At 40.9% G+C, this 18061-nt stretch overlaps 1 protein-coding gene across 5 annotated transcripts in view; it reads left to right on the top strand.

Annotated features, from left to right (window-relative positions):
• LOC134353651 (serine/threonine-protein phosphatase 6 regulatory subunit 3-like) overlaps positions 1–18061 on the top strand; it is a 150954-nt gene that overhangs the window by 66268 nt on the left and 66625 nt on the right. For all 5 annotated transcript variants that reach the window (XM_063061823.1, XM_063061819.1, XM_063061820.1 and 2 more), the window contains exons 4-11: positions 2821–2958; positions 3534–3599; positions 4299–4411; positions 5249–5362; positions 10084–10213; positions 10943–11095; positions 11658–11816; positions 13644–13708. In XM_063061823.1, the coding sequence (XP_062917893.1) occupies positions 2821–2958; positions 3534–3599; positions 4299–4411; positions 5249–5362; positions 10084–10213; positions 10943–11095; positions 11658–11816; positions 13644–13708 (938 nt within the window). The remainder of the gene's footprint in view (positions 1–2820; positions 2959–3533; positions 3600–4298; positions 4412–5248; positions 5363–10083; positions 10214–10942; positions 11096–11657; positions 11817–13643; positions 13709–18061) is intronic.

Raw genomic sequence — 18061 nt, 5'->3', positions numbered from 1 at the left:
TTCCTTGAGAACATCTGTTCCTAATTAATGTTTTCAAGTTCCTGCCTGATAGCTTCATATTTCCCCTTAGAACAATTAAATGCTATCCTAACCTGTCTGTTCCTAACCCTCTCCAATGCTATTGTAAAGGAGATTAAATTGTGATCACTATCTCCAAAATGCTCTCCCACTGAGAGATCTGACACCTGACCACGTTCATTTCCCAAATACCAGATTAAGTACAGCCTCTCCTCTTGTAGGCTTATCTACATATTGTGTCAGGAAACCTTCCTGAACACACCTAACAAACTCCACCCCATCTAAAGCCCTTGCTCTAGGGAGATGCCAGTCAATATTTAGGAAATTAAAATCTCCCACCACAAAACCCTGTTATTATTACACCTTTCCAGAATCTGTCTCCCTATCTGCTCCTCGATGTCCCTGTTCCTATTGTGAGGTCCATATAAAAAAACAGCCAGTAAAGTTATTGACCCCTTCCTGTTCCTAACTTCCACCCACAGAGACTCTATAAACAATCCCTCCATGACTTCCTCCTTTTCTGCAGCTGTGACACTATCTCTGATCAACAGTGACGTGCCCCGCACCTCTTTTGCCTCCCCCCCCGTCCTTTCTGAAGCATCTAAAGCCTGGCGCTCTAAGTACCCATTCCTCCCCCTGAGTCATCTAAGTCACTAATGGCCACAATATCATAGCTCCAAGTACTGATCTATGCTCTAAGCTCATCCACTTTGTTCATTATGTTTCTTGCATTAAAATAGACACATCTTAAACCATCAGTCTGAACGTGACCCTTCTCTTATCACCTGCCTATCCTCTCTCTCGCACCATCTCCAAGCTTGCTCTCTTTGTGAGCCAGCCGCGCCTTCCTCCATCCCTTCAGTTCGGTTCCCACCCCCCTGCAATTCTAGTTTAAACCCTCCCCAATAGCCTTAGCAAACCTCCCTGCCAGGATATTGGTCCCCCTCGGATTGAAGTGCAACCTGTCCTTTTTGTACAGGTCACGCCTGTCCCAAAAGAGGTCCCAATGATCCAGAAATCTGAATCCCTGCCCCCCGCTCCAATCCCTGATCCATGAATTTACCCTACACCTCACTCTATTCCTATACTCACTGGCATAGGAATAAACCAAAAAAAAGTGCAAAAACAAAAATACTGTATTTATTTTTTTTTAAAAGTGAGGTAGTATCCAAAGATACAATGTCCACTTGGGAATCAGATGGCAGAGGGGAGGAAGCTGTTCCTGAATCACTGAGTGTGTGCCTTCAGGCTTCTGTACCTCCTAATCAGATACTACTGTTTATTTTTAGGTTAGCTTATCTGAAATTTTAATGCTTATTTTTGTTAATCATATTTCAAGTCTTCGTTGCTTACAAACTCTGTCTTTTCTGACGTGCACTGGCTCCTTTGGATATACCCTGTATCACTGGAAGGATCGATTCACCCATGGAGGCGCGCTGGTACATAGTTGGGAAAGTGTGACCATTGAAGTTCTCAGCATTGGTTCTAAAATTCATAACATCAGGTCAGCCATGAGGAGGGCAACTGCTTACAGCTGATGACAACTACCCATTTTCTTCTGACTTTTGAATCCTTCACTATGCTATCACTAACAACTTTCAGCAGTAGTACTTGAACCAGATAAATCCTTAAGACCTAAATTTCTTGTTAACCTGCTTCAGATGGTGAGCGAATTCACAGGGATAACTCACTTTACCATTTCATCATCCTATCTGCTGCAGGTCCATCTGTATAGAAAATGTATTATTCTGGGTCTGTAAGAGCCGAAATGTGAAATTCACTGGACATGAGGACAAGGCAATAATCATCTCAAAAAAAACCTACTTATTTTGACTTGCCAGTCACTGGCACTATTGTAGACCAGAAGCTTAGCCTAACTAGCCATGTAAATATTGTGATAATATTAATAGTTCAAAAGCATAATATCCTGCAGATGAGTTGGTTCTTGCCTCCCTAAAGCCATTCTTCAGTTACAGAGCACATCAGTAGCAAATACTTTAAACATTGAATGTAGCTCCAGCTACAGTCAGGAAGCTCAACAATATCACGAACAAAAGGGCCTGCTTAATTGACAACCTATTCATTTACTGTACATATTAATTCGCCAGTTCTGTATAATATACTCTAGTTTCTCACTAAAGCCATTTCAAAAATGCTTCACAAATGTTTACCTCTATTGCCAAGAAGGACAATATGTGCATTGAGATTCACTCTTTGTAGGCTCCCTTTCAGGTATTTGGAAGTGTTAAACTTTCAATAAAAAAACTGTAATAAGTATTTTTATTGGAAGAGCATCATTGTATCAAGAAGGGACTAGAGTACTTAGGGCAGTTGATGATTTTATTGATATTTACATTTCATAATAAAATAACAGCTATGACAGCAGGTTAACTGAATGGCTACTCGGGTTCAAAGGGGTAACTGGCCTGGTCCTTTTGTACAGTTGCAATATTTTAAATTTTCTCCCTATTTCTCTAGTTTTCTAGCTTTAAAGATCCTGCCTGAAAACTAAATTCTGAGAGGTTTTAATCATTTCTCCTGTTCTCATTCTCTTTGGTGATTATGTTCCCTTTGGACAATTTTCTACTTTAAACTTATGATAGAATTGCAATTTTTTGCAAGGTACTGAAATCTAGACTTCTAAGATATGTTTGTATTACATTTTTTTATCTTGTAGTTTTGGGGCAGTAAATATTGATAAGGAAACGGTTATAAAGTTGGAAGTAGAGTTAACTCTGCCTGCAGAAGTTGGGACTGAATTATGACAAGAAATGTGATTGCTTTTTAAAAATTATTCTGCAGATTATTGCATTTTTACGAAAGAGGGATGCATTTGTAAGCTTAATGCTCAAACACATAGGGACATCGGCACTCATGGACTTGCTGCTCAGATTATTGACATGCATTGAACCACCACAACTGAGGCAAGAGGTTTTAAATGTAAGTTGGAAAATTCTGAATATGTCATACATGGAGCATGTACAATGAATTTCTTTTTATTTGATGGTTTTGCATAACTCATTGGAATTCAAATATTTGCATAGTGGGAACTGAGCACTTGAAGGAAAGATAAACAAGATGTAACAGAATGCTGGGAAAGCTGTGTGAGAGTCAAAAATAGCTGAAAGTAAGCTTTTGAAAGTGCAGGCGGCAGTACAGGGAATTTCCAGAGTTTACAGGTTATGTGGGTGGGGGGGGGGTGTTGGATAATGGGTCATGTGAAGGGGATAAAATTAATCCATGTACTTAATACAAACTACAACAGCAAGTGCTTGAAAGCAGCATCAACAGCTGTACAATATTATCAATTGTTGAATTTTGCAGCATAGTTTGTATTTAAGGACACAGATTTTAAAATTTTGTCTCAAGTTAAGGAAATAATATGCTATGTATTATTAAGGATAAATTTGAGATGAAGGTGGAGGAAATTTTTGATTTGACACTAACTTCAATTTTAGTTTGAAATTTGAAACTTTGCAGTTTAATTTTTTTTATTTGTGACTTACACTTTGCAGTGGTTGAATGAGGAAAACATTATTCAGCATTTGATAGAAATGATACAACCATCTCAAGATGAAGATGTAAGTGGATATAAATTGTATTACTGGGGAATAAATATGAGTCATGTGTGCACTGATGTACAAGAATTTAAATAATCCAATTAAGTGAACCTTTGCCAACATTATGGCAGTCAATCCTTATGAAACCTGCTGATTATCTTTCATGAAAACGGTCATTTATGGAATAAGATCTACAAGCTCATAATATTCTCAGTATAGAAACCCTCTAATTAACTTTACCTTAACTAGGATGTCCAGTCAATAATGTTTGTAATCTTTATTTGCCCAGATTAATGTCAGAATCCTGTTTATTATCCCTGTCTGATATGACGTGAAATTTGATGTTTTGTGGCAACAGTACAGTGCAAAGACATTGTCAATGGACCCTTCACTGAAGTAAAACTTTAGATTAACACATGAGAATGCTGAAAGTCTTTTGGAACTTACATGTTCATTCATTTCCAACGTGTAGAAAATATACACACCACAATGCTGGAAATATTCTGCATACTGATGAGCATTACTGGTGGGCAAATGATTTGATATTTCAGCTCTATAATCTTTCACCAAAACTAGTAACTTAATGGATTTATTCCACTGGTATATTTTTTAAATTAAGTTTAAGTTTCAAACTTAATGTGACTCTTTACTTGAATATATTTGAAATTGTGTAAACTCTAAAATAGTAGTCCTCAAATATCTAATGCCTTTTTGTTACAGAGGCACTCTAATGCATCACAATCGTTGTGTGAAATCATCCGCCTTAGCAGAGATCAAATGATTCAGATGCAGAGCCTACCAGAACCAGATCCTCTTTTGTCCTCAATAGAGAAGTATGCAGTTTAGTAATTGTTACTTTAAAATTGCACTACTATTACTTTTCTGGTGGTAATAGATGCTATGCAGGGAAAATTATTTGATTTCAACTTGTACAGTTGGTAAGAAGAAGTTTTTATACTACAGAATGATAGAAATGTTTGCATCATTTTCTTGAATACATTGCTTTTATTTGTAGCATAAGCTTAAGTTTGAACTAATCATTAATATGACTGGTCTTTGGGGGCTAGTGGTAACTATATTTCTGAATCTGGGTGGCACACGTTTGCACCTAGATAGCAGCAAAGTATTGCTCTTTTTAAAGTTAAGGAAGCCCTGATGATTTGCATTTCCATAATGCAGAGTTGTGAAATTTTCTAATTTGAACGTGGACAGGGAGATAAAGATAATTTCAATGGACTCTCCCCATAAATAAGTCAGATTTAGAAGGAGTGAAAATTCCCCCTTCAAATTTATTATTTTGTATCCTGAATAACCAAAGAGAGGGATAATTTTCCTTTCATGTCACAAATGGCCCAGTTTTAATTCTGTTTAAGAAAAATATTTACAAAGAATTAGATTGGTATCATGGAAAATAACTGTATATTTAACTATACATTACATCAGTTGCAACCTCTTTGAATTTTAACACCATTATTTAAAAGAAGTAATTTCTTTTACTCAGGACTTTTGGATGATCATAGATCTTAGAGTGAGCTTGGACAATATTATGGCTGTGAACAATTTATTGGCTGACTTCAATGTTATGCAGGGTTTGACTGCTGTATTTAATACTAATAGTAATGAGTAAATTGAAGTTTGTAATCTTTAAAATAAAAATCATTTTTTTTCAGGCAAGACACTTTAGAGCACTTGCTCACAAATGTTCTTGATAAGGAGAAGACTGAATCTGCAATTGTGAATTGTATTCAAATATTGTTGACTTTATTAGAGACTCGAAGGCCTGCGTAAGTCATTCATCTAACTTAAAACTCTAACATTAGAATATTTGATATTTATTGTTACAACTATATTCTGTTTGTGCTGTACAAAGGCCCATTTTGTGGATTAATATTATATGATGGATTTATGTAGCCCCCTGGTAAGCCTCAGGCTCACTCAGCTCGCTTTCGTCTAGGGGGAGCTACCTTTGGCCCCGCCAAACTGGGTAATCAAGTTTGTATGGATGCTGTGTGATGTACCGCACCCAGCCAAATTACAGACACTACACCATATGCGATTAAATGATTACACTTTATAGATCTTACTGGAACTATGTAATTAATAGAGATGAAATATAAAAGGAAAGTAGAAGGTGCCAAATTTATCAAAGTTCAACCACTTCGTGCACAACCTTGGAGCTCGATGAACAGGTCTTCTTTCCACCATGCGATCTCCTCTGACCCCCTCGACCCACCGCCTGGGACCAACCACGGTGGTCGACCAGAGTGCGTCCAGCACATCCTTCCTCTTCGGTTCTCCTCCCGAAAACCCTGGGCCTTGGACTCCCGCTCGGGGTCCGTTCTGTCACCCAGCTTACAACATCGTGTCTCCTCTCTCTGTCCCCATCGTGCCTTCTGCCCCAAAGCCCGCGAAAACAATAGCTTACAGACACACAAGAGAGAATAATATCTATCCCAATTGGTTGATAATGAATACAATTCTCATTATCAGTAATATAACCCAAACAAGCTGCTATAGAGAAGGACTTTCTCAACAGTTAACTTAACAAAGAAGCCATTTTTATTACCCTTAACAGTAACATAAAAGAAGAAACTCCTTACACTCTCCCCCCATCAAATTTAGTCATGTCCTCATGACTCCTAAATAGCTCACCAACCTTTCCTGCAGACACAAAAACCCAATCCAGGTACAAACAATGACATTGCACCCCAAACAGTTCCTCGGGCACTTCATAGGCCTACCTATCTGGGAGTTTCCTAATCCTCCGAGACCTCCGTACCCCCTTCACTTAAACCCTTCAGGCTCAGACACTACTGGGGATACCTCGGGTCTGCTTGCCAACTCCTCTCTCAATCTCTCACTCATGCCCCACTGCAACCTGGAGCACTCTGTCCTGTGTCCAGGGCCCCGCTTCTTTTCCTTCAAGACCCTGCAGTAACCCAGGCTGCCCACAGCTAGCCCTCCCCACTACACCTGACTCAGTGGGAGAAGGGCCAAAAGTCTCTTCCTCAATCAAGGGGAAGTTAGTGAAAGGCAGCATGTACCACATATCCAGCATATCGTCCTTCAAATCCGTACTCTTCCCCATTTCCTCGAGCGGTAGCTGCTGTTTGATTTTCTCCCAACTAAAGCACTTAGCCTGGGCTGCTTCTTCAGCCTCCTGCAATCGAGACGTCAGCTCCTTCTTTGACTCCCCTGCCTCCACACCCAGTCGCCGCAGTTCAGACTCACGCTTCATGTTCATCTCCATCTGGGATGCAATTACACCACCAGCTTCTTCCAATCTGTTCTGGATTGGTTTCTTGAGTTTCTGATGAACCTTTTGAAGGTTGCTCGTTGTTTCGTCTCTGTGGATTAATTCATCAGTAAATGACCGCAGTTTCGGCTCGGAATTCCGTTTCTCCGTCTCCACTTTGACAAGCGTGGACTCCAATTCTTCAATGGATGTCCCAAAATTGCAGCACTCCATCTCCAGCCTGCATTTCTAAGCATTCAGTTCAGCGGTGCAAATCTCCTCACTCAGGAGCTGTGTCTCTCTCCAGACCTGGCACTCATCCAAAGAAAGTTTTACTTCGTTAAGCCCTAGTCGCCCGGGATCCCTCACTCGCCTCACTTCATAGTCTTCCAAGGCGAATCCCAATGCTAGGAGATCATCCAAATACACCAAAACTCCAAACAAGCCCACATCCCCCATTGTCTTCCCCATGCCCTGGGGGAAGGTTGCAGGGGCTCCGGATATGCCCTGTGGCATCTTTTCCAATTGGAAAAGATAACGGCTGTTTTCTCCTTGTTGGCCTCACTCATCGGGATCTGGCAACATCCACTCCTCAGATCCAGCACATTAAACCACGTCGCATCACTCAAACAGACCATCGCGTCTTCGGCCCTCAGGACCATATTCTGGTCAATGACAATGTGCCTGTTCAGAATCCTATAATCCTCACACACGCTGCCTACGTCTTCCATGGCTGCAGAGGCTAGTTGCCGCGACCTCTCTCTCACCGAGGTGTCTTCAGCGGTCAACTCCCCTCCCTCATGGTATTTCAGAGTGTCTACTAAGAGGGTCTCACCCTCAGATACTTCCCTCGGCGGGCTGTACCACCATTAGCTATCGTTTAAATTCGGTACCGGCCCAATGCTGTTACACACGTCCTGACAAGCAGCTCGAAACACTGGGTGCACAGACAATGCCCCCGAATAGCTTTCACCTGCCTCCTCCTGGCAGGCCTTCATGCACCTCCTCACTGGCGGGGTGTTGGTCCCCTCCTGAATTAAAACACTGCCCGTCGCACCAGGGTCCAGACACATCAGCATTAACGATTCACGGCCCTCTGACACCCACACATTGGCCTCCAAGAACCCCAGTTTCACTGACCAATAACCGTCGTCTCGATAATCACTGGCATTGGTACCCCAAATCTCCAGTGCCCTTAATGTTGTCACGGGTAAATGCTTCAGAAACCAGTTGTAAAATGAACTGTACAACAGCTTGACCTGCGCCCCGGTGTCGAGGATGGCTTTAGCATAGCTTCCATTTATCCGTAACGACACCCAAGGGCGTGGTCCCTCTGAGCCTTCAGGAATAGGGTCTGTTCCTTTCGGGAGTTCCTCGGTACATTGCTGGGAACGTGCTCCCCCAGAGACCCCAAGCTGTTCCCCCACTGGACCTCCACTAAGTTTCCCAACAACTCTCTGATCAGCTGAACAACTGAGGGAGGGGCTGATCCCCTTAAATGATGCCCCTGGCACTGCATTTTACTTCCAGTCGAACCAAGTGCATTTTCCCCCACTTTCAGATAACTTGCAGCTGTTACTATGGGGCAATTGACCCTGACAGTTCTAACGCCGCAACAGCCAGCCTACTCAAACTTCCAACCAATCCCTGCTGCTCTCCCTCAACCGAGCACTGCCACTCATCTAACAACGGAGAGATCCGTTCCGCCACATCTCATACGCCTCCGCCCCTTTAGGGGTGGACATTATCCCAAAAGCCAGGTGGAGCCTGCCATAACTGGAACATTTATTTGCAGACATTACCTCCGAATCAGACCACTTTTTCCTCTCTCTCCTAACAGTATGGACAGTCCATGGTCGCACCTCACCTGGGGCACCAATAGACGCTGGCAGTCCCACCACCATTTCGTCAGCGCTAGTCTGAACTCGAACAAAGACCTCTGGGGTACCAACAGTCACCCCACCCAACATGCATGCAGTAACAATCAGCAATCCCACAGAGGCACACCAGTTTTCCGTCCCTGCAGCATGCATAATTTACAACATAGCGTCTCCTCTGTCTGTCCCCATCACGCCTTCTGCCCCAAAGCCCGTGAAAACAATAGCTTACAGACACACAAGAAAGAATAAAATCTATCCCGGTTGGTTAGCAAATGAATACAATTCTCATTATCAGTAATATAACCCAAACAAGCTGCTATGGAGAAGCACTTTCTCAGCAGTTAACATAACGAAGCCATTTTATTCTAACATAACAAAGAAGCCATTTTTATTAGCCTTAACAGTAACATAAAAGAAGAAGCCCCTTACACTTGGATTTGGGAAACTTTATTCTATAATGCAGAAGAAACATCCATGCCCCTATCATGCAGATGTTTTGAGTGTTGGGATATTAGATCTTTGTGAATAAATTAGTGGAGTCCAACCAGCAGTGTGACCAACTAGGTTGGTAGTTTCAGTTTTAAGTCCTGAAGAAATTGATTTGTGAATTGACACTACATAAAATCAGGTATTCTTTATATAAACAACAGAATCTATCAAGATAGCTTCATTCAGTTATTAAAAATACAGTAGTTTTTTAAAATCATAAATGGAGACTTGTGATCCTGAACAGAGCAGTGGCTAGCTAAAATAAAAGCTTTGTTGTTGCCTAACATGCACCATTCAGATTGGAGATTTTGGCTATCAAGGTGGGCTCAGTAGTTGCTGTTTGGAAGAATTTAAGCTTGATTTAAGAATGAAGTTTTTAAAAACGATTACGTCAACTTGATTAGCTTCATTTCTTTTTCCCCATTCCTGATTATTTCACTGTGTAAAATGGCAAGTTGTGTTGGATGTTAGACTATCTTTTCAGATACCATGAAGTGTCTTCTGTCCATTAGAAGGGTGCTTAACATCTGAAATGTACATTGTGGTGCAATAGTAGGCTCCTGAATTGCAGTAGTTTGCGTGAGTTTGGTTGTCAGCTAGGTTGAGGGGGAATTGAGAGGTGTTTAGCTAAATTGGTTTTTTGGTAATTGATAGACGATTGAGGGTGATTTAATGTGAAGGATCAGGTATGCTTTCTTGTACAGTATGTGCAAAACAATTATGTAACATAATTTCACCCTTCTTCCTGAAGAAAGGTCTCGACCCAAAATGTTGACTGTTTACTCATTTCTGTAGATGATGCCTGACCTGCTGAGTTCTTCCAGCGTATTTTGTGTATTGCTCTGGATTTCCAGCATCTGCAGAATCTCTTGTGTTTACATATTTTCACCTGTTTTTCAAGTTTTGAAGGCCAGCTAGAGATTTGTCCAACTGGTATGAATCATGCAGCCTTTTCTGTGAGTAATAACACATTGCAAGCCATTAGAAAAAGGCTTAAAGACTTCCATCAAATACTACTGGAACCTCCAAAGGTAAGAAATGATTTTAATGGTTATTAGATAAATGTTAATATTTTCAGATCCAACACATTGACCTGTAAACTTGGTTACTTCACTAGTATGGCCAAGCTTTTACAAAATTTTTCTTTCATATTATGTAAGTGATCTTTTGTTAATCTAGTTTACACATGGCAATCTTATCAGTTCGGCAAGGGAGTCACTATTACTGCAATCTTGAATTTGCACAAAGTTGCTAAACCATGATGCGTTACTTGCTAAGTTCCTCCAACATTTCATGTCTTGCTCTGGACTTCCAGCATCTGCAGAATCCCTTGTGTTAAAACATGACTCTATCTGCTCTGCTGGGTAGATTTAAAAAGTCTAGTGGTACTACTTTCAAGGAAAGCAGATGAGATCAGCTGAAGAGTCCTGGCCAATATTTGTCCCTCGCTCAGCATTTTCAAAGCTGGCATTGCTGCACGTGGTAGCTTGCTCTGCAATATGATTTGGCATTTGCTTAATAAGTTGTTATTATTATGCACCAGAATATCTCAATTTTATCTTGAATTGCATAAAATTATGTAGCTGATTTTACAAGTAGTGAAATAGCTGTACTAGAAAGAGGTTATTGAGAGGTGAAAAATCTCGAATGCATGTTTCAGAACTTTTTCCATTGTATTTTGTTTATAAAATTTGCAGAAGACCAGTCTGATTTGGCAACTTATATTGTCTGTTTCTAATATTATATTCCATTATTTGCAGAAAAGTCCAATGAAAACAACATGGGGAATATTAAACACGCCTGTGGGGAATACCCGTCTAAATGTGGTCAGACTTGTAGCCAGCCTTCTTCAAACAAACACATACAGTATTAATGCAGAACTTGTAGAACTTAACACTATGGATGTTTTACTGGTGAGGATTTAACTAGTTCTGGGGCTTTATATATACATTCATGTATTCTTCAATTACTTGAAACACCTGATATTGTCAATCAGTTTTCTTTGTTGTGGGAGCTGACTTTGTACTGGAGAGGAGATAGAAAACCACATTTGAAAAGGATGCAGTGGAAATCACGGTTATTTGGTTTCAAAGAGTCTGGGGCAGATTTACAAAAATTGTATCAGGAATGAGATTTAAGGTGGATAGATTAAGGAACCTATGATTGTAGTCTTTTAGATTTGAGTAAGTTTATGCAAAAAAAAACATGTATTCAAAATTTGAGAGGTGTTTATTTAATACAGATGAGTAGAAACTGATGGTTGTAGATAAAGATGATTCACGGTTTGTGGGACGATGATGGAAGGCATAAGAATTTTTTAATGTAGTGTATCATGATTGGTAATGCACTGATTTAATAGTGGATTTATTTGGAAAATAATCATCGATCAATGTGCGATTAACTTGATAGCATAATTTAAAATTTAGTTTTATTTCCTGAAATCAGAAACATAAATACTTCTTTTATCTTGAAAAGGACATGTACTTCAGATACATTTGGAATAATTTTCTTCATGTGCAAGTAGAAATCTGCATTGCAACAATCTTAGGAAGCCCTCCACCCCGTGATACCAGCATAGAAAACAACATTGAAGAAAATCTTGACACTGCTGGAGAAAATATATTGATTAAACATGTAAGAAACTTCTGTGTATTATGAGATAATGCATTGTTAAAATTTGAAAATTTGTTGAAATTTATTGTGCAATCATCCTAGCAGTTTTCTCCCCCTATTAATCAATGTTTTTTGGACATTGCATTACTGCATTGTTAGTGGGCTGTTATGCATTTTATCTGTTTAAACCCATGAGACCTGTTAACTATAATCTCAACTCGCGGACCAGACCTATCTCTCTAGTTTAAACCCCATCATGCAGCATTAACAAACTTTCCTGCTAGGACATTAGCCCTCCTCTGGCTAGGTGCAAATCGTCCCTTCTGTACCGGTCCCACCTTCCCTGGAAGAGAGGCCAATGATTCAAAAGTCTTATGCCATCCCTCCAACACCAACTCCTTAGCCATGTGTTAAACTGTATAATCTTCCTAATTCTGGCCTCACTAGCACGTGACATGGGTAGCAGTCCTGAGATTACAAGCCTACAGGTCCTGCTCTTTAACTCCCTGAACTGCCTGAGCAGGACCTCGTCACTTGTTCTACTTAATTCCTACATGGATCTCGACCTCTGGCTGTTCATCCTCCCACTTAAGAATGCTGAGCACTCAATTTGAGATGTCCCGGGGCCTGGCACCTGGGAGGCAGTATACCATCTGGGAATCCTCATTCTTGCCAACAGAACCTCCTGTCCGTTTCCCTAACTAATGAATCCCCTATCACCACGGTGTGCTTCTTTGCCCCCACCCCTCTTTTCTAATTCAAAGAGCCATCCATAGTGATATACCTGTTGTTGAAGGGGATGGCTACAGGATACTCTGCACTAGCTCTATAACCCCTTTCCCCTTCCTGACTGTCACCTAGTTTCCTGTGTCCTGCACCCTGGGTGTAACTACTTCTCTATATGTCCCATCTATCACCCTTTCAGCCTCCTGAATGAACAAGTGTACATCTAGTTGCAGCTCCAACTCCTTAATGCAAATTATTAGAAGCTGCAGCTGGATGCACTTCTTGTAGTCGTCTCCCTGCCTTCCCACATCCAGCAAGAGAAGCATTCCACTATTCTGCCTGGCATCTCTACTATCCTAGGCGAGCAGATGTAAAGGAGGGAAGATGAAGAAAGAAAGACTTAACCTTGAGCTTTTCTTTGCTTTCTCTGACTGAAGCCTCTCTTTGCTAAAGCCTCAAGATCACTGCTTGGACTCTGTTCACTCCGATGATGGTTGCTGCACTTGCCACTGCCTTCTTTTAATTTGCTCTTGCCAATCAATCTCAAACGTGCTGCGTTTTTCTACTTGGGCATTGGACCTGACTGAAATTCCCTCCTCTCAAACTTCTGATGTCTGGATTTGTTGCTGGTCAAAGCTCTGTTACACTGCTGTGACTTGCTGGTCCCTTTTTCTACTCGGGCAGTGGATCCTCTCAAGCTTCCGATGTTGGGATTGGTCACTAGTTAAAGCATGCTAAGGGCAGTATTATTTAGGAGTTTAGATGTTCTGTATTACAGTCTCGTCAAATTGTGTGAATTATGACAACCTTTTGAGTCTATTTCATTTTTTGTGGTAGGTGACAAAGTGCATGGTCCTTTACTCGTTTGTATTCCTTTATATATAAGTACCTGGTGTTTGTATGGCAAAGGCTTATGCAGTTGGTAACTTATTTTTGTTTATTTTTGTCTTGCTTTCATGCTTGTAAGCTGTTTTCAACAATCCTTTCACCTATTCAAATTTTGCGGTGCCTCAAATCAGCTGAATTGGATATGACATTATTCCGAAGCTCTACTATCATGAGAAAAAATTATTTTTTGCTTTCATTACAGAATATGTATTAACTCAGTTTTTCATTATCCAGCTATTTCAGAAATGCCAATTAATCCAGAGAATACTTGATGCATGGGAAAATAATGAAAAAGAACAGTAAGTAATTTATCAGTTTTTGTTTAGTTTGTAAACTCAAATCTAAAGTACCTAACATGTTCAAATCAGAAGTAATGTTTATAAACCTATTTTTAAAAATCAAATAGTCATTTCATAAGGATGAGATTGGGCAAAATGTTTTTATTAGGAGTTCTGATTTGATCCTTTTTGGTGCTCATGTTTGAAGCCAACCAGACCGAAGAAGAAAATTACATTTTTTTCCCCCTATAGCAAAACATAGAATATAAAATAACCTATGGCACAATACAGGCTCTTTGGCCCACAAAGCTGTGCCGAACATGTCCTTACCTTAGAAATTACCTAGGGTTACCTATAGTCCTGTATTTTTCTAAGCTCCATGTACCTATCCAGGAGTCTCTTAAAAGACTCTATTCTATAAACGTCCACCACCCTCGCCAGAAGCCCATTCCATGTACTCACCACTCTGCGTTTAAAAAAAAAACAACTCCCTGGCATTTCCTCTGTACCTACTTCCAAGCACCTTAAAACTCTGCCCTCTCGTGCTAGGCATTTCAGCCCTGGGAAAAAGCCTCTGACTATCCACATGATCAATGCCTGTCATCATCTTGTACACCTCTATCAGGTCACCTCACAAGCTCCGTCGCTCCAAGGAGAAAAGGCCACGTTCACTCAGCCTATTCTCATTAAGCATGTCCCCCAATCGAGGCAACATCCTTGTAAATCTCCTCTGCACCTTTTCTATGGTTTCCACATCCTTCCTGTTGTAGGACGACCAGAACTGAGCACAGTACTCCAAATGGGGTTTGACCAGAGTCCTTTGCAGCTGCAACATTACTTCTAGGCTCCTAAACTCAATCCCATGATTGCTGAAGGCCAATGCACCATATGCCTCCTTAACCACAGAGTCAACCTGTGCCGCAGCTTTGAATGTCCTATGAACTCAGACCCCAAGCTCCCTCTGATCCTCCACACTGCCAAGAGTCTTACGATTAATACTATATTCTGCCATCATATTTGACCTACCAGTATGAACCACTTCACACTTATCTGGGTTGAACTCCATCTGCCACTTCTTAGCCCAGTTTTGCATCCTATCAATGTCCCACTGTAATATCTGACAGCCCTCCACACTATCCACAGCACCCCCAACCTTTGTGTCATCAGCAAATTTACTAACCCATCTCTCCACTTCCTCATCCAGGTCATTTATAAAATCACAAAGAGAAGGGGTTCCAGAACAGATCCCTAAGATACACCACTGGTCACCGACCTACATGCAGAATATAACCCGTCTACAACCACTCTTTGCTTCTGTGGGCAAGCCAGTTCTGGATTCACAAAGCGATGTCCCCTTGGATCCCATCCCTCCTTGCTTTCTCAATAAGCCTTGCATGTGGTACCTTATCAAATGCCTTGCTGAAATCCATATACACTACATCTACTGATCTACCTTCCTCAATGTGTTTAGTCACATCCTCAGAAAATTTATTCAGGCTCGTAAGGCATGACATGCCTTTGACAATGCAATGCTGACTATTCCTAATCATATTATGCCTCTCCAAATGTTCATAAAGCCTGCCTCTCAGGATCTTTTCCATCAGCTTACCAACCACTGAAGTAAGACTCACTGGGCTATACTGTACTTCCTTTCTTGAATAAGGGAATAACATCCGCAACCCTCCCAATCCTCCAGAACTTCTAAGATCATCATCGCCTCCCACAGTAGCTTGGGGTACATCTCGTCCGGTCCCGGTGACTTATCCAACTTGATGCTTTCCAAAACGTCCAGCACGTCCTCTTTCTTAATATCTATATGCTAAAGCTTTTCAGTCCGCTGTAAGTCATGCCTACAATTGCCAAGATCCTTTTCCTTAGTGAATACTGAAGCAAAGTACTCATTAAGTACCTCTGCCATCTCCTCCGGTTCCATACACACTTTTCCACTGCACACTTGATTGGTCCTATTCTCTCACGTCTTATCCTTTTGCTCTTCACATACTTGTAGAATGCCTTGGGGGTTTTCCTTAATCCTGTCCGCCAAGGCCTTCTCATGGCCCCTTCTGGCTCTCCTAATTTCATTCTTAGGTTCCTTCCTGTTAGCTTTATAATTTTCTACATCTCTCTCATTACCTAGTTGCTTGAATTTTTTGTAAGCTCTTCTATGCAGAATTCCATGCAAATATCCCCTGCACATTTGCCACATTTCTTCCGTACATTTCCCTGTGAACATCTGTTCCCAATTTATGCTTCCATGTTCCAGCCTGATAGCTTCGTATTTCCCCTTTCTCCAATTGAACACTTTCCTAACTTATCTGTTCCTATCCCTCTCCAATGCTATGGTAAAGGAAATAGAATTGTCATCACTATTTCCAAAATGTTCTTCCACTGAGAGATCTGCAATACCAGATCAAGTACAGCTTCTCCTCTTGTAGGCTTACCTACATATTGTGTCAAGAAACCTGCTTGGACACACCTAACAAACTCTACCTCATCTAAACTCCTTGCTCTAAGGAGATGCCAGTCAATATTTGAGAAATTTAAATCTCTCACCACAACAACCCTGTTATTATTACACCTTTCCAGAATCTGTCTCCCTATCTGCTCCTTGATATCCCTGTTACTATTGGGAGGTCTATATAAAAAACACCCAGTAGAGTTATTGACCCCTTCCTGTTCCTAACTTCCACCCACAGAGACTCTATAAACAATCCCTCCATGACTTCCTCCTTTTCTGCAGCCGTGACACTATCTCTGATCAACAGTGCCATGCCCCCACCTCTTTTGCCTCCCTCCCTGTCCTTCCTGAAACATCTAAAGCCTGGCACATAAAGTAACCATTCCTGCCCCTCAGCCATCCAAGTCTCTGTTATGGCCAGAACATCATAACTCCAAGTACTGATCTATGCTTTAAGCTCATCCGCTTTGTTCATAATACTCCTTGCATTAAAATAGACACACCTCAGACCATCGATCTGAGTGCATTCCTTCTCTATCACCTGCCTGTCCTCCCTCTCGCGCTGTCTCCAAGCTTTCTCTATTTGTGAGCTAACCGCCTCTTCAGTTCCCACCCCCCAGCAATTCTAGTTTAAACTCTCCTCAATAGTCTAGCAAACCTCCCCGCAGGGATATTGGTCCCCCGGGATTCAAGTGCAACCCGTCCTTTTTGTACAGTTCGGTGTGAATTAAGACTGGAAAATCTCAATTTGGTCCCTAACCGAGTTCAAGATTTCCAATAAATTGATGTAATGGTGTTTGTGGGGAGCTTGGGGAAGCAATTAAAAGGTGCTTGGATAAGTGTGAGTTAATACAAGACAGCTGGCTAGTATGGATTGGTTGCAGATAATTTGTGTTTGAATAAGGTGTTTCAATTTTTGATAATAGAAGAATGTTGATGAAGTATGTGCAGTGAATGTTGTCTTCATGATCTTTAGAAAGTATTTAACGCTTTGCATGAAATGAAAAAATCAGTTGCAGTATGGATGGGTGTTAGTATAAAGGCATGATGCTAGAGTAGTAATAAACAGTTCTTCACTTTAGAAGGTGGAAATTAACCATTGTACTCTGGAATCAAGCTTTTTTTTTCATATACATCCGTTTTATGTGCAGAGTAAAATTTACTAAGGACAGACAGCCTTCAATTCTGTGTAAGTTAGACAGTAATAGATTGCAAGAAAGCACAAAGTAGAAGTAAACAAGTGAGCAATAGAATTTAAAACAAAGAATAATGCAATTAGACTAAATGGCAGCAGCAATAGTGGCCTGGTTTACCTAAGCACGATACCTTGGCAGGAGGTGTTGACAAAGTGGTTTGTAAAGCATATGAGCTCCATTACTAAAGATAGATGTAAAAGCAGAGAAATCTTGTGGTACTCACTTGTGGGGAAAAAATACTCCCTGGTTTACAACCTAGGGTATTGAGTCCAATTTTGATAATGTATCTTTTCAGACCATAAAATATAGGAACATAATTAGGTCACTAACCCATCGAGTCAGCTCCGACATTTCCTCATGGCTGATCCATTTTCCCTGTCATCCCCAGCCTCCTGCCTTCTCCCCATATCCCTTCACACCCTGACTAATCAAGGATCTATCAACCTCTGCCTTAAAATATACCCAGTGACTTGGACTCTACAGCTCGTCATCTCTGTTCTAAAAGGACACCCCTTTATTCTGAGGCTGTGTCCTCTGGTCTTAGACTCCTCACCATAGGACACATCCTCTCCACATCCACTCTGTTGAGGTCTTTCAAAATTTGTGCGGTTTCCATGAAATCAGAATCAGGTTTAATATCACCAGCATGTGTCGTGAAATTTGTTGATTTTGTGGCAGTAGTACAATGCAAAACATAATTAAAAACTGAATTAGAGTAAG

The sequence above is a fragment of the Mobula hypostoma genome, chromosome 11, assembly GCF_963921235.1.
Source record: "Mobula hypostoma chromosome 11, sMobHyp1.1, whole genome shotgun sequence".
Taxonomy (NCBI): domain Eukaryota; kingdom Metazoa; phylum Chordata; class Chondrichthyes; order Myliobatiformes; family Myliobatidae; genus Mobula; species Mobula hypostoma.
The sequence above is the reverse complement of the archived record's forward strand: the minus strand, read 5'-3'. Positions and strand labels throughout refer to the sequence as shown.